The 13,767-nt window shown below is 35.4% G+C and overlaps 1 protein-coding gene across 1 annotated transcript in view; it reads right to left on the bottom strand.

Moving 5' to 3' along the window:
* LOC106513169 (CUB and sushi domain-containing protein 1) overlaps positions 1–13,767 on the bottom strand; it is a gene marked incomplete in the record, with an annotated part of 415,244 nt that overhangs the window by 5,920 nt on the left and 395,557 nt on the right. The window contains 11 exon segments of the mRNA XM_014001862.1: positions 172–298; positions 552–639; positions 4,909–5,021; positions 9,288–9,449; positions 10,110–10,172; positions 11,118–11,297; positions 11,438–11,549; positions 12,123–12,196; positions 12,865–12,971; positions 13,126–13,192; positions 13,315–13,488. Of these exon segments, the coding sequence (XP_013857316.1) occupies positions 172–298; positions 552–639; positions 4,909–5,021; positions 9,288–9,449; positions 10,110–10,172; positions 11,118–11,297; positions 11,438–11,549; positions 12,123–12,196; positions 12,865–12,971; positions 13,126–13,192; positions 13,315–13,488 (1,267 nt within the window).

The raw sequence follows: 13,767 nt of genomic DNA, 5'->3' as shown, positions 1-13,767 counted from the left end.
TATATATATATATATATATATTTTTTACTTTTTTATTAAGGAATCTTACCTGTCATGTTATTTAGTTGTGTACAGAAAGCGTGGACAACCAGCTCTTTGGTATTTTGCTCTACTAATGTCTTGTTTTTGTTTTTTTCTCTTTGATGAACTGACATGCAGGCTGTAGCTCACCTGTGCTTGTAGAGGTAGAAGGCAAACCCAGAGAGGATGAGGGCAAAGAAAGGAACTAAGATGGCCGCTGCCACAGAGCTGCTGTTTGTGTAAAGGTTTGATGGATCCATCGCCATGGTTACAGGACCTGCAGTCACACAGATACACACACAAGCACACATTAAGAAAAACCAACACTGATACAAACACAAACTTTAGCACTACTTGGCACATGTGTTTTGATGTTTTCTGCATTTGCAATCTGTATTTCTTGTTGCTGGTCTGAGATGATTTTATTTGACTGCTATTTTTTCAAATAAATAAATATAAAATCTATAAAATATTTTATTGCTTACGCAATGTTGTTAACACAGTGTGTTGTTGCTGGCAAGCAGACTCACCTTGTCTTGTCAGATGGAACTTGCCAAAATCTTTACTGTGAATGTGCCCCTGATAAACAAAAGTCTTCTGGTCTGATTCTGATGTAACCTGCCAAGAAGAAGAACAAAAAAGTTCAGCAGTTTAAACTGTCAACTAACAAACAAAATCCTTAAACTGGTAAGTTTTTTGGGCTAAAGTTGGGAATGCGCCTATTAGTTGTCTTGCAACAAAAATCAGAACTTTTTTTATATTAATCTGAATCAGCAAAAATCAGAAATTAGAACAGCCTTACAAAATTAAATGGCACATCTCCTGTAGAAAAATATCAAACAAAAACACTTAAAAACGTAAACAAACTTATTTATACAGCTGACAGTAGATAAATTACATCAGTATGTTTTAATAAAGTTAAAGAAATGAAATTATGTTAACATAGTTACTGCAAGTTCATTGTGTGTGTGTTTTTTATCCACAGTGTGTACAGACAATTTTCAATTTTTCAATTCATTTCAAAAAAATGATTCAATTCATTAAAAAATAACTATATACAATAAAAAACCAAGACATACACAAAACAAAAATCAAAATAAAATGAAAGGTAGCAGAAGAAGAATAAATCTTATGTCTGCCCCTTTTATCCCCAGAACATATTCAAATGAAACATAACTTACAAAACACTAAAAAAACAACAACAACAACATAAAAACATCAACTCAAACAACAATTCATAGCTTCACGTTTTACTTTTTGCATACCTTCAAATATCTAGCTTTTATTTGTCTTTTAAATATATACATAGATCTGGCATTTTTAAGATCATCCTCCAGACCATTCCACAATCCTGTACCCTGGATTAAACTATACCCTGGATTAAAGTACACATTTCTTTCAAGCAAGTATGAAAACATGGCTTCCCAAATATTTCCATCCACTTAAGATAATAACAACTGTCTCTCWTAACAAAGTTTAAACAAGTTAAAACAAGTTTTAAAAGATCTGTTAACTCACAAGTGTCATGGTAGCCATGTTGAGGAAGTTTCACACAATAAAGAGAATTCAGTAATTGTTCCATGAGTCAGCTGATGGAAATTTATGTTTTATGTACATCTAGTGCAGGGGTGTCAAACTCATTGTTACAGAAGGCCACATGACTGTTATGGAGACCTTCAAAGGGCCAGTAGTTAACGTTGATGTTTCATGTTTAACTTTGACTAAACATGAAACATCACATTCCTCATCTCGCTGTTATGGATGAGAGCTACTAACAAATAATAACTGAGCTCTATGTCACTGAAACAGTGTTGTCATCCTCTTATAAGTGCTGTAAAGTACTATGTGCATGGCTGACTAAATGTGAAATAAATAATACAGAAATACTATTAAAAGTAAAAACAACAGTTTTACTCACTGATGGGTTGTGGTGAGTAGCTGCCAATCTTAATTCGGAACCCTCCCATTTCCTGACAGGAAATTCCAATGCATAACTGACATGCATTATGGGAGATGTAATTTTTGATTGATGATGGCTTTAAAGCAGCTTGTTTTGGGACATTAATACAGGGATATTCAACTAAGTTGCTCAAAGGGGCACAGTCAGTCAAAGCCAACAGCTCAGGGGCCGAGAACTATTATTTCTTTCACTTTTTATATGAGTTCATTTTGAATCATAAATTTAAAGTTTACAATTTTATATAATTTATTTTCAAAATAAATGTAAAAAAGGCAAAAAACTGTTTTTGGCAGGATTTGGTGAGCCACACGTTAGTCACATGCAGCCTGCAGGCCTTTGGTTTGACATGTGACCTATTGGATTAAGAAAATATGTGTTTCTTTAAACCTTTGCTGCATAAATTTTATATAAAGTATTTTTTTCATCTCTAATTAACAGCCTTATCTTTCCTTATGTTATAGTCTGCTCTCTACACTGTCTTCTCTTCCCTTTTCAGTTTTTCTTATATATCTATCCAAGCATCAAAACACCAACAAGCAAAATTTCAGTTCATGGCTAAGAGACTGTATCCCCAAACCACCACATCATATTCAAGACATGATTCTTATAAGGTATTCACTTTAAATAGAGCACCATATGCTGCAGGGGAACAGGGAAGTTTACAGGAGTTTGTACATTGTACATCACACAGAGCTGACTTTCTGTATTTCTTTACTTCACATCTTGCAAAYTGAAACACAACTTTAATCGACTGAACATCATACAGAAAATCCCATTTGTACACATGACGGAAAATTTATGAATGTACAAAGTAACCATACAACGGTTCAACTATAAAAGAGCCTCAAGTTTGTGCCCAAAGGAGAGTTACATGCTGGAGCAATTTCTTGGTGAGAAGATTAACTTTCCTGGAGTCTCGGCTGCATGTCTGGGCAACTCATGGTGACAAAAAGACACATTCAATCTTTAACTGCTGCCGGTATGACAGACAGGCGATTGTTCAGTCCACAGTCACCAGTAAAGTGACATCTCACAAGAGAGGACTATGATTTTTTTTGTCAATACTGAGACAAAATGGTCAATTTATATCAAGAAATGCAATGCATTGTGTTTTGAGGGATTTCACCCATATCTCTTCTTTTTGTACTTAAAGCGTACACACTTATGTGGATGATAAAATTATTGCCCAATGCATTGGGCAATATAAAATATAAAATATAAAATAAAATAAGGCAAGATTTTAATCATAATCCAATACTTTAAGAACTTGAAAACAATTATTTAAAATGTGAACACACAATACTGCAGGCTCAAAAAATTAAAGTCTTCTTATTTATTTGTTTGTTTAAACACACACAAAAAAGAAAATGTAATAATTAATCTAGAACTTTAAAGCAACAGCCTCAGACAGGACAGAAGAAAAACAGCTGTAACAGATGTGTTTTTTTCCAAACACAACATCCTGCTAAACATYAAACCGAACAACACCTTTGGACCAAAACACAAGGACAAAACACCCAGTCACAAGAGTTAACACTAATATATATTTCTTCCACAAGGAAACTGGCCAGCAAACTAAAAGGAGAGCTTGAAAAACCAATTCTAGTTGTGAATTCCATTTTCAGATTTTTTTTCTTGTTTTTTTTCTTGGTTGATTGTTGTAATGTACACAATGTGTTTTTTTTTTTTAACCTTGCAGTCTGCTAGTCCTGGCACAGTAAACTGTGCAGCATTAGAGACTTAAAGAATACATGCCATGCTTTTAAATTCTTCTTTTTCACATTTAAATCATTCAGTTGGGGTCTATATAAAGTGGAACTGCAATGCTTTGGTGGGAATTCCTCTTCATTCTAAATCCACAAGCCCCTTTTTCACCCCTTTTCTGAGGTGCGTCTCAGATCAACTCGTTTAGATGCCGTCTCTTTAAATACAAGCAAGGTGCTTCAAAGATAGAGATTTGCTAGATGGGTGTAGGACTATAGAGTGGTGCAGAAACCTTTTATTTTTGCTTTTTTTAACAAACACATTAAAAGATGTCAACAAGGGAAGACTTGTCCATCCAGTCGTACATGTTGGASCCAGAGTTCGACACAGAGAAAGTGGAGAACAACGACAACAAAACAGTAGTTGGTAAATCCAGACCTTATTTGGCAGTTCTGTCACAAATACTGTAAAGTAATAGTTCCAAAGACATCATAGAAAATATAGAAAACTTAGACTGAAAAATATGACCCAAACAGAATACAAAGATATCTTTGCAGTACAGGGAGAGACTAAACTAAAATTCTCTGCACTCTCAGATTCTCCAAGTACACAACAAAATAAATTTATTGGCTTAAAAAGGGGATATTGCATGATATGTCCCCTTTAAATAAYAGCTTTACATTGCAYGGAACAGCCAAAACCAGCTCCAAAAGTCAAAATGTAGTTGTCCGACTACATCTCAAGGATAAGAGACTATTTTTTGAGGCCAGCAACGTCTTGTCTTTCAAAACAGGGAAGACAGGTGGCCTCAGGTATATTTTATCCAACATGCAGGTTTGACTCTTCTTCTTGGGCCTTTTTACCACTGGTCAGACTATGAAACATGTGTTTGACASACGTCACATGTTGATCAATAATTAAACAACATATGAATGACACTGACCCAGGATAGATGAGTCTGTGACACTTCATCAAAGTGAGATTGTTCCCACAGCATCCTGAAACTYTTCAGTCATTAGAACCAACACAGTTTTAATGTTAAAAGATGAAACCCCTTTAAACAGTCAAGCTGCATGCTGTTCAAGCAATTCAAATTGGTGTGAAACAGTGCTAGCTTTGAATCAGTATTCAAACACATTCAATTTAATGTTTCTATTGATGATGAAAATGAAATATGAAATAGACATTTTAAGTGCAATGAGATAATTAACTTTTTTTCTTACATATCCATCCATAGCCCAGTTGTCATTTTTAAACTTGCTGTAGTAATGCTCTGTTGGTCCCTTCACCTGGTAAACCTTTAACAGCAGCTGGTTTTCCTCTGACTTATAGGTACCTAAAGAGATAGAGACAGAAAATTTACATAAATATGCAAATACACTGATTAGCACCTAAACCTCTGTAAATCTACATCATATTATCTTCTAATTTGTCTTGAATCTTGCCACGGAAGAAAAAAAAGGAGAAAGAAAGAGTTGAGGCTGAGCGGTAAGGAGGAAAGCAAACAGATCGACTGAGTGACAAACAGAGAAAAGAAGTCACCTTGACATTTTGAATGATCATACTCTTTGCTTTACAAAGGATGTCACACATTACTGGGGAAGAAGTGACATGCACCCTGCAGCTACAGGATTATTTTGTTTATTGTTTAAACACAAAAACTGTTAGTTTTTCAATATGACAGAAACATGTAAGACATGTCACAAATTAAAGGGAAAAAATCCATTAGAAGTCTAATTTGAATGCAAAGCATTGTTAGTTTTGTGCACTCAGTAGTTTCTTTTGTGTCATTGAAACTATATATCTCTAGCAGACATAAATACAAACTACATCATGTACACTTGATCCCTGCTGGAGGTTATGTTGTCAAGGTTACAATTTATTTCTGGCATTGGCAAAGAGTGGAACAGATATACAGCTTCTAAATAAATTCCACCAATGCCACCATTAGTCAGCCACTGTAAGGTTGGAAAAGAGCAAATGCTGATCATTCGTTAGAGTTTGTTTGTTCAGTTATCTTTGTCAAAGACAGAAAACACACAAAAAACACGAAACAAACTAGTTCATCATGGAGGGAAAACCAAATGCATTTCTTTTAGTTGAGACAAATATGCTGCTGTTGAGCATCTACAATTGTCCCTAGTGTGAAAAACTAACAACAAACAAAAAAAGCTAAAAGACAAAACTCAAAGAATTGCATAACTTTTGAATTTCAAAGTCATTCAGGCATCACCGTTCAGTCCTCATCATTTACAATCTATAAACACTRCCTCGCCTGCCCACAAAACAAACACAAGCAAAACAGATAAGTGCCAAWTTTTGTTTTGTTACTTGTACTGACCTTGCTAAAGTCCAAAGCTCTTTATCAATAAAAAAAAGGTTAATTAAAGTAACTAATTACTCACAATGATGGTCAGTACTTAAAATCAATTGGTCAAACTAGGTGAGCATTTTTCTTCTACTGGAGTCATCTTTTCCTCTGTGTTGTACAWAAAAAGTTCTCACAGCACATTTTTAGTATTCCATTACAGAGCCACTTTACACATGCACACCTCAGCTACAAGTCTCAAACCCTGGGTTGTTGTTTATGACTCCGTGTTAAAATTTATTATCGGGGACATTTATAGTACACACCATTTTGCGCTGTAATCTTAAGGTTGGGTGGTCATGTGATAGACAGTGCATTTTATTGATCTATAGRGCCCTCACTCCTGTTTTATCTCCTTATATTAGTTTGTTTCCATCTTTCTTTCAAGCGCTTATAGAAAAGGTGTAGTAGAGGCCACTAGTCTTTTAAGAACTTGCAAAATGCAGCTTTTCTCACCATGARCCTGCAAACTACACTGTGTGCAGAATTATTAGGCAAATGAGTATTTTGATAACATCATCCTTTTTATAYATGTTGTTTTACTCCAAGCTGTATAGGCTTGAAAGCCACCTAAGAATTAAGTAAATTAGGTGATGTGCATCTCTATAATTAGAAGGGGTGTGGTCTAATGACATAAACACCCTATATAAGGTGTGCTTAATTATTAGGCAACTTCCTTTCCTTTGGCAAAATGTGTCAAATGAGAGATTTGATGGTCTCTGAAAAGTCAAAAATTGTGCGATGYCTTGCAGAGGGATGCAGCAGTCTTGAAATTGCCAAACTTTTAAAGCTTGATCACCRAACAATCAAGCGTTTCATGGCAAATAGCCAAYRGRGTCGCAAGAAGCATGTTGAAAAAAAAGATGCAAAATAACTTCCCATGAATTGAGAAAAATCAAGCGTGAAGCTGCCAAGATGCCATTTGCCACCCGTTTTGCCATATTTCAGAGCTGCAACCTTACTGGAGAATCAAAAAACACAAGGTGTGTGATTCTCAGTGGCATGGTAAGGAAGACTGAAAAACGACCACCTTTGAACAASAACCATAAGATAAAAYGTCAAGACTGGRCCAAGAAATATCTTAAGACTGGTTTTTCTAAGGTTTTATGGACTGATGAAAAGAGAGTGACTCTTGATGGGCCTGATGGATGGGCCCGAGGCTGGACCAGTAGAGGGCAGAGAGCTCCACTCTGACTCAGATGCCAGCAAGGTAGAGGTGGGGTACTGATATGGGCTGGTATCATCAAAGATGAACTTGTTGGACCTTTTCGGGTTGAGGATGGAGTGAAGCTCAACTCCCAGACCTACAGCAGTTTCTGGAAGACACCTTCTTCAAGCAGCGGTACAGGAAGAAGTTGGTATCGTTCAAGAAAAAAACATGATTTTCATGCTGGACAATGCTCCATCACATGCATCCAAGTACTCCACAGCGTGGCTGGCCAGTAAAGGTCTAAAAGAAGAAAAAAAATTACATGGCCCCATTGTTCACCTGACCTGAACCCCATAGAGAACATGTGGTCCCTCATAAAATGTGAGATCTACAGGGAGGGGAAACAGTACACCTCTCTGAACAGTGTCTGGGAGGCTGTGGTGGCTGCTGCACGCAATGTTGATCATAAACAGATCAAGCAACTGACAGAATCTATGGTTGGAAGACTTTTGATTGTCATCGTAAAGAAAGGTGYCTATATTGGTCACTGATTTGTTTTGTTTTTGTTTTTGAATATCAGAAATGTTAATTTCAAAATTTTGTCTTATATTGGTTTACCTGGTGAAAATGAACAAGTGATTTTGGTATAAATTTGGTTTTTATTAAGTTGCCTAATTATTCTGCATCCTCCTAAGATAGTCAAATCTAAAAAAAAAAAACCCACTCTAACTTCCAAAAATATTAAGCTTTGATATTTATGAGTCTTTTTGATTGATTGAGAACATAGTTGTTCAATAATAAAAAAGATTTCTCTCAAATACAACTTGCCTAATAATTCTGCACACARTGTAGAAGAGCATATTCAAAGCTTAATTCTTTTCCTTTTAGTTTTAGGCTTTAAACAGTTAATACCTGGTTCACACAACAAGATTTTGAAATTGTCAGCTGATTTTCAAAGACTGAGAGACCTCACACATGATGACAAAAAAACATAGATATAACGGGTTTGGTCCTACATGAACCCAAAACGAACAGTTGTCACTCACAAACAATCAGATGTCAGACAGAAACTCACKTGAGACTTCTCAAGATTACACAAGTTCAGAGTWAATAAACACGACAGATGAGGAAGAAACAATGACGATAGTGGAGACTATTTTTAACAGCAAACAGCCRACTAGATTACTCTTAACACGCAGCAGAAATATCTCCTAAGATTCTCTTTMGAGCCATCATGATAATCGGAGAGTCCTTAAAATTACTGGAAGGGCAAAAATCAGGGGAAAAATCACGGCATTATCTTGTCGTGAGAACCCAGCATTAGGCAATCTGGTTTTGTTTACATTGAAATGTATTTCTTAAAATGTTTACGGATGAAATTATGTTGAATTGGGTTTTTAACATCAGTTAGACTTTGTCCTTTTTGGATTTGCTTTTCAGTTTCTTATTTGTGTTCCTATGTTTGATAGTTTTTCATTGTTTAAATGAGGTTGCCAGATTCCATTGAAATTAATGAATGGATCTTTAAATTTATCAGAGTTCGCWCTCATTTGTATGCTCTACTGCTCTGTTTCTTCCAAGCAAACTGTCAGTGATTATAAATATTATATGCACTATAGGGGACTGCAGCTTCTCTACACACAGTTGAGGTTGACAGCAGGATTTCATTTTAATTTTCTATTTTATACTTATATCATCAGTACTCTCGTGTTATTTTTCACTGAATTAGAAACCTGAAAAATGTTGAGCTACTGGATTTTGATTCACCCTGGATAACAAAACATAACATACTTTATACAGAATATATATAGCAARCAGCATTGCCTATATTTGCATAAACTGTTCGGGTCATTGGGGTTTAGGTATTTTATATTTCATAAGCTGTAAATATTATGAGTTTCAGTGCTTCTACTAATTCAAGACAATAAAACTGACTCATAAAACTGGCCTATTAGTATAGTTGTATATATTGTTCATTTGCAGGTTGAAAATGTAATTATGAGTCTTTTGGGACATTCAAAGTAGAATGTGTTCTACTCAACAACTGATATGACAACTTCATCATTTTTCTTGTTTTCTTTTACCTGACAGTCTGATTGACACCCCGCTGGTTTCCAGTAACGTGACGTTAACACGGCCACTGCTGGTATTGAATCCAGTAACTGTAAATGTGGTGGACTGCTTCTTCCCCAAATACTCATAGAAACCACTCCATTCAGAGTTTGGAGAGAAAACATCGACAGGAACTGCATAAGAGAGCAAAAACATACACAACAAGAATTGTAAAGTTTACTGCTTCATAAGTGAAAAGACGCAAATGCATAAATTAGGATAAATACTTTTTTAAAGTCGTTGTTTGACCAAATACCACATATGCATGAAAGGTCATGAAAAAATGATCATGGTAACAAAAAAGTTAATACGATTTTTGTCCTAAAATATCAGACTTTTTTTTTGGTGCTTGCACTTTTTTTGAGATCAGTATCTGCCTAACACTAACATTCAATACCAACATTTATTTAGACTCATTTTAAACCTAGCAGTTGCAGTTCTCTTGTTGAAATTGCCCAACTTCCATATTTTATTATTTTTCCTTTTATCACTGGCCTTTTCTAACAGATTATATCCATATGAAAATTGCTTCTTGCATAGATGTTTCTGGCTACAGCAGTTGAATGTTTTCACTTATTTTTATTCACCTATGAGAACTCATAAAACTTGTTTTTTTTTTCTTGAGCTGCAAAAGTAACATAGACTGAAACCTMTTATCTTATTGCTCATGTCTGACAGTTAAGATTATTCAAGGAAAAGCTTCAACAATGAGACTAAAACAATTTTATAAAATAAATTTGACATGGGATATAAAGAGGCTGCAGCAAAAATGAAATAGTGTTTATGCCACGAACCACGGATCTTGTTCTTCTGTACATCTGACTCTCCCCTGCCTTTGGAAGTTACTTTCACTCCAACTGAAAAATAAAAAAGTACAAAGTTTAGTTTTGCTTGCATGATACTTAGACTAATAATATATTATTTAGAGCAGGCAGGAAGGAAAGGAAAATTTAAAATAGTTCATGTGTGGRAACTCTACAAAACATGAAAGGTATTTGATTCTGAAAAAAAAAAATCTATTACTTTTTGTGTTGCAAGACTCATAATGTAATGTTATGCTTCAAACTGTACAACATCAACAGGACACTAAAAGCTTTCATCAAAACCTCAATGGGAATGTGGCAGATGAATCTAGAAACCAATTCAAAGCTAACTGCACAAGTTAGCATCAAGTGAAACATGCACTAAGGTGATACTACTGTTCTGCATGGGTTTTAACCACCATTAGCCTGATCATCACAAAGAGTGGCTAGGGATACCGGTTCCAAAGTAAAGAAATCCTCAACCACCTCCATGGATGACATCAAGCTGAATACCCCCAAAAATTAAGACATCAGCTCCCTGATTCACTTCACCAGGACATACAACAAAGACATTGGAATGTCATGGATAAACATTGATGAATTGTGTCCAAGAGTGGCAAGCTGATCACAACCGAAGGATTTGAACTACCTGAAGGCAACTTCATGGATGCCCAGGACAGCTACAAAATACCTTGGAATCCTACAGTCAAATGGCARCCATGATGAAGCAGCAACAACGTTAGCCACAACCAAGTATCTTCAGAGATCAAGGCAGGTCCTGAAGAGGATCTGCCTTTTCATTTATACTTAAACAAGAAAATCACTCCAGTTTTCAAACTAAATTCAACATTTTCACACACAACATAAATGCCATGAAGCTGATCGGCACTTATCTGCACAAACTAAATACATGTCTATTACACCATTAAGATTTAACTTTATGCACTCAGTCAGACCATTAAAAAAAGGCAATGCATWATATAAAGAACAACTGAATACCTTTACATAAGGGTGGTTTTCCTGACCATCTCCCATCACTTTTACAGGTTCTGTGCTCTGATCCTCCTAACAGATAAAAACCCTCCTGGCACGTGTAAATCAAAGTATATCCCAATGTAGGCAGGTCCATGGATCGAACATCTACATTACTCGGGGTCTCTGGCTGTCTGCACGAATGAGCTGAGAAATGGGCAAAAGAATAAGAARTGTACGCTTACAGCACAATCATCTTCAACAGAACAGTCAAACTAGCAATTTGAATTAATTTGAATTTTTTCTATTTTTTATGAGGACAAATATTAGCTGTATCTTGACCTTACCTATGCACTCAGGTTGAGTTCCACTCCARGTGAGATTTTCCAGACATGCTCTCGTTGTTGAGCCAAGAATGTGGTAGTTCTTGCGGCACTTGAAGGAAATCTTGCTGCCGACCTGTATATAATTATGGCACAATAATTTTTACACCTTTCTTTCAATGGGGGCAAGTTTGACACAACTCTGTCTCAATCTTTTATGTGTTTTTTATTGATTTACATTTGATTATCACCTTATTCTGCTGCTTACGCTTAAAACTATACATGTCTTAAACAACATACAAAATGCATTGATGCAATGTAGCAGTTAGCTGAGTCATTCAACTTGATTTCACTTCACACTTTTTTTTGTCTGATTTATTGCTTTTTTTCTCCATCTTGGCACATCCTTTTATTTGATTAGAGTGGTACAATTCTGCTGCTGATTTGTAAAGGTCAGCTAAATGTTTAATGCAGCCCATTCATCCTGACACCCTTTTAATTTCTCTTTAAAGCTTTTAATTTAATCTCTACCACTTATTTTAAGACTTGTTTTAGCAAAGCAATATCTATTCATGTTGTTAAAATAAGCAACTTTTTTAAATTCAATTGTAGAAACATTTACTAAAATCTCCTACCCAGAAATAATGAAAAAGTATTTTATTAGTTGTAGGTGTAACTGAAGCTTAGGGTGAACATTTAAGGCTCTCACCTGGAAGCCCTGGGCCATGACCGGGATGCCGTAGGCTGGAGTTCCTGGATCACGGCAGCTGTTGAAGGCTGGGTCTGTACTCACAAAGACAAATAAATGTAAACAATAATTAACAAATGTTTATGTTGTTCTTAAACAAATAAAAAATTGAATCTGATCTTTAAAACTAAATTAAGTATACAAGTCCTGTCCCCTTTATATATTATACAGAACAATTGTTATTATTTATCATAGATTATTCTAGGATATGCTACTGATATCTAAAGAAATTAGCTTAGCATTTGCATGACTTATTCAGTTGGTTTATAGTTAACATTTAGACAAAGATAGCCAACAAAGAATTTTTAAAAAAATGTATGCAGTCAGAATTAAATGTTACTTCCTCAAAACAAAGACAGTATAATACATTTTAATGTACAAACTGAAACAGTTRTTTTACTAGTGAACAGTTTCTCAAAATTTAACAAAACTAGTTTTTTTGTCAGTCTAAAAGCAGGTTGCATGACCGAAATATAAGTTAAAAACAATATGATGAACCTATTGAATAATAGCTTTAAAGCTCTTGTCCTTCCACCCCATAATGAATAAAWTAATCCAAACTTTTCTATTTTGCGCTTGTAATTTGGATAATTTTATGTTGTTGCAAACACTGTTCATATTTTGAAATACTGTTTGTCACATACTGTACATCTTTCATGTATGTGAAGGCAAGTAATTATTATGTGTCTTTTCTTTCAGTTACCTATACAGGATGGTTGTTGGCCACTCCAACTCCCATCTGCCTGACAGACTCTAGATGCAGAGCCCACCAACACATACGGAGCATGGCAGTAAAATCGGACCTCTGACCTGTAACAACAACAACAATAACAAGTATAATTTACATAAAAAATAGTAGGAAAGCACAAGAGTGTCTGTGGGAAAGCACTAACAGCCTTATCAATTCTCATAAAGATATACTGTAAATATAGGCAAAACAAAAACAGGTGATTTGATTACTAACCGATAAGAGAAGGCATCCCCCTCTCTGAATCCGCCTCCTGGAGAACCAGGATCACCACACAGGACAGCTATAAAAAAAAATCATTAACAGTTAGTTCTTTAGCAGAAGTGAATTTTTAAAATCACAGATAAAGCTGTACATTAGTTTAACTTAGTGTAAGGCAGTTAGCAGCATGAACAGACAACTTACGCAAACATTGTGGAACGTCTCCTGTCCAAGTTCCGTTCCCTTCACAAGTTAATACAGCAGCAATGGACAACTGATAACCTTGAAAACAGCTGTAGCTAATACTGGATCCCCAAGAATGATCCGTTCCTTCCACCTTTCCAAAAAGCACTTGAGTGGGGGGACCACACTGGATCACTGAAACAAACACACAAACACTGCTGTGACTTACATGACATATTTATTCTGTGCACTGTGGTTTAGTACAGTTCAGACAATTCATTCAGATATTTGTAGATAAAACTAACCACTAATGCGTTCTAACCCAGGAGTCCTCAAACGTTTTGGGTCTGGGGAACCCCTTACAAGCATGAAATCTCGTGCTGATTTAAAAACAATTTATTGCCATTTTAACCCCTTAATGCCACAGGGATGATGATAATAAAAGTAATGATAATAATAGTAATGATAATAATA

Source organism: Austrofundulus limnaeus, unplaced genomic scaffold, assembly GCF_001266775.1.
Source record: "Austrofundulus limnaeus strain Quisiro unplaced genomic scaffold, Austrofundulus_limnaeus-1.0 Scaffold10, whole genome shotgun sequence".
In the NCBI taxonomy this organism is placed as follows: Eukaryota; Metazoa; Chordata; class Actinopteri; order Cyprinodontiformes; family Rivulidae; genus Austrofundulus; species Austrofundulus limnaeus.
This window is presented reverse-complemented; position numbering and strand designations above follow the sequence as displayed.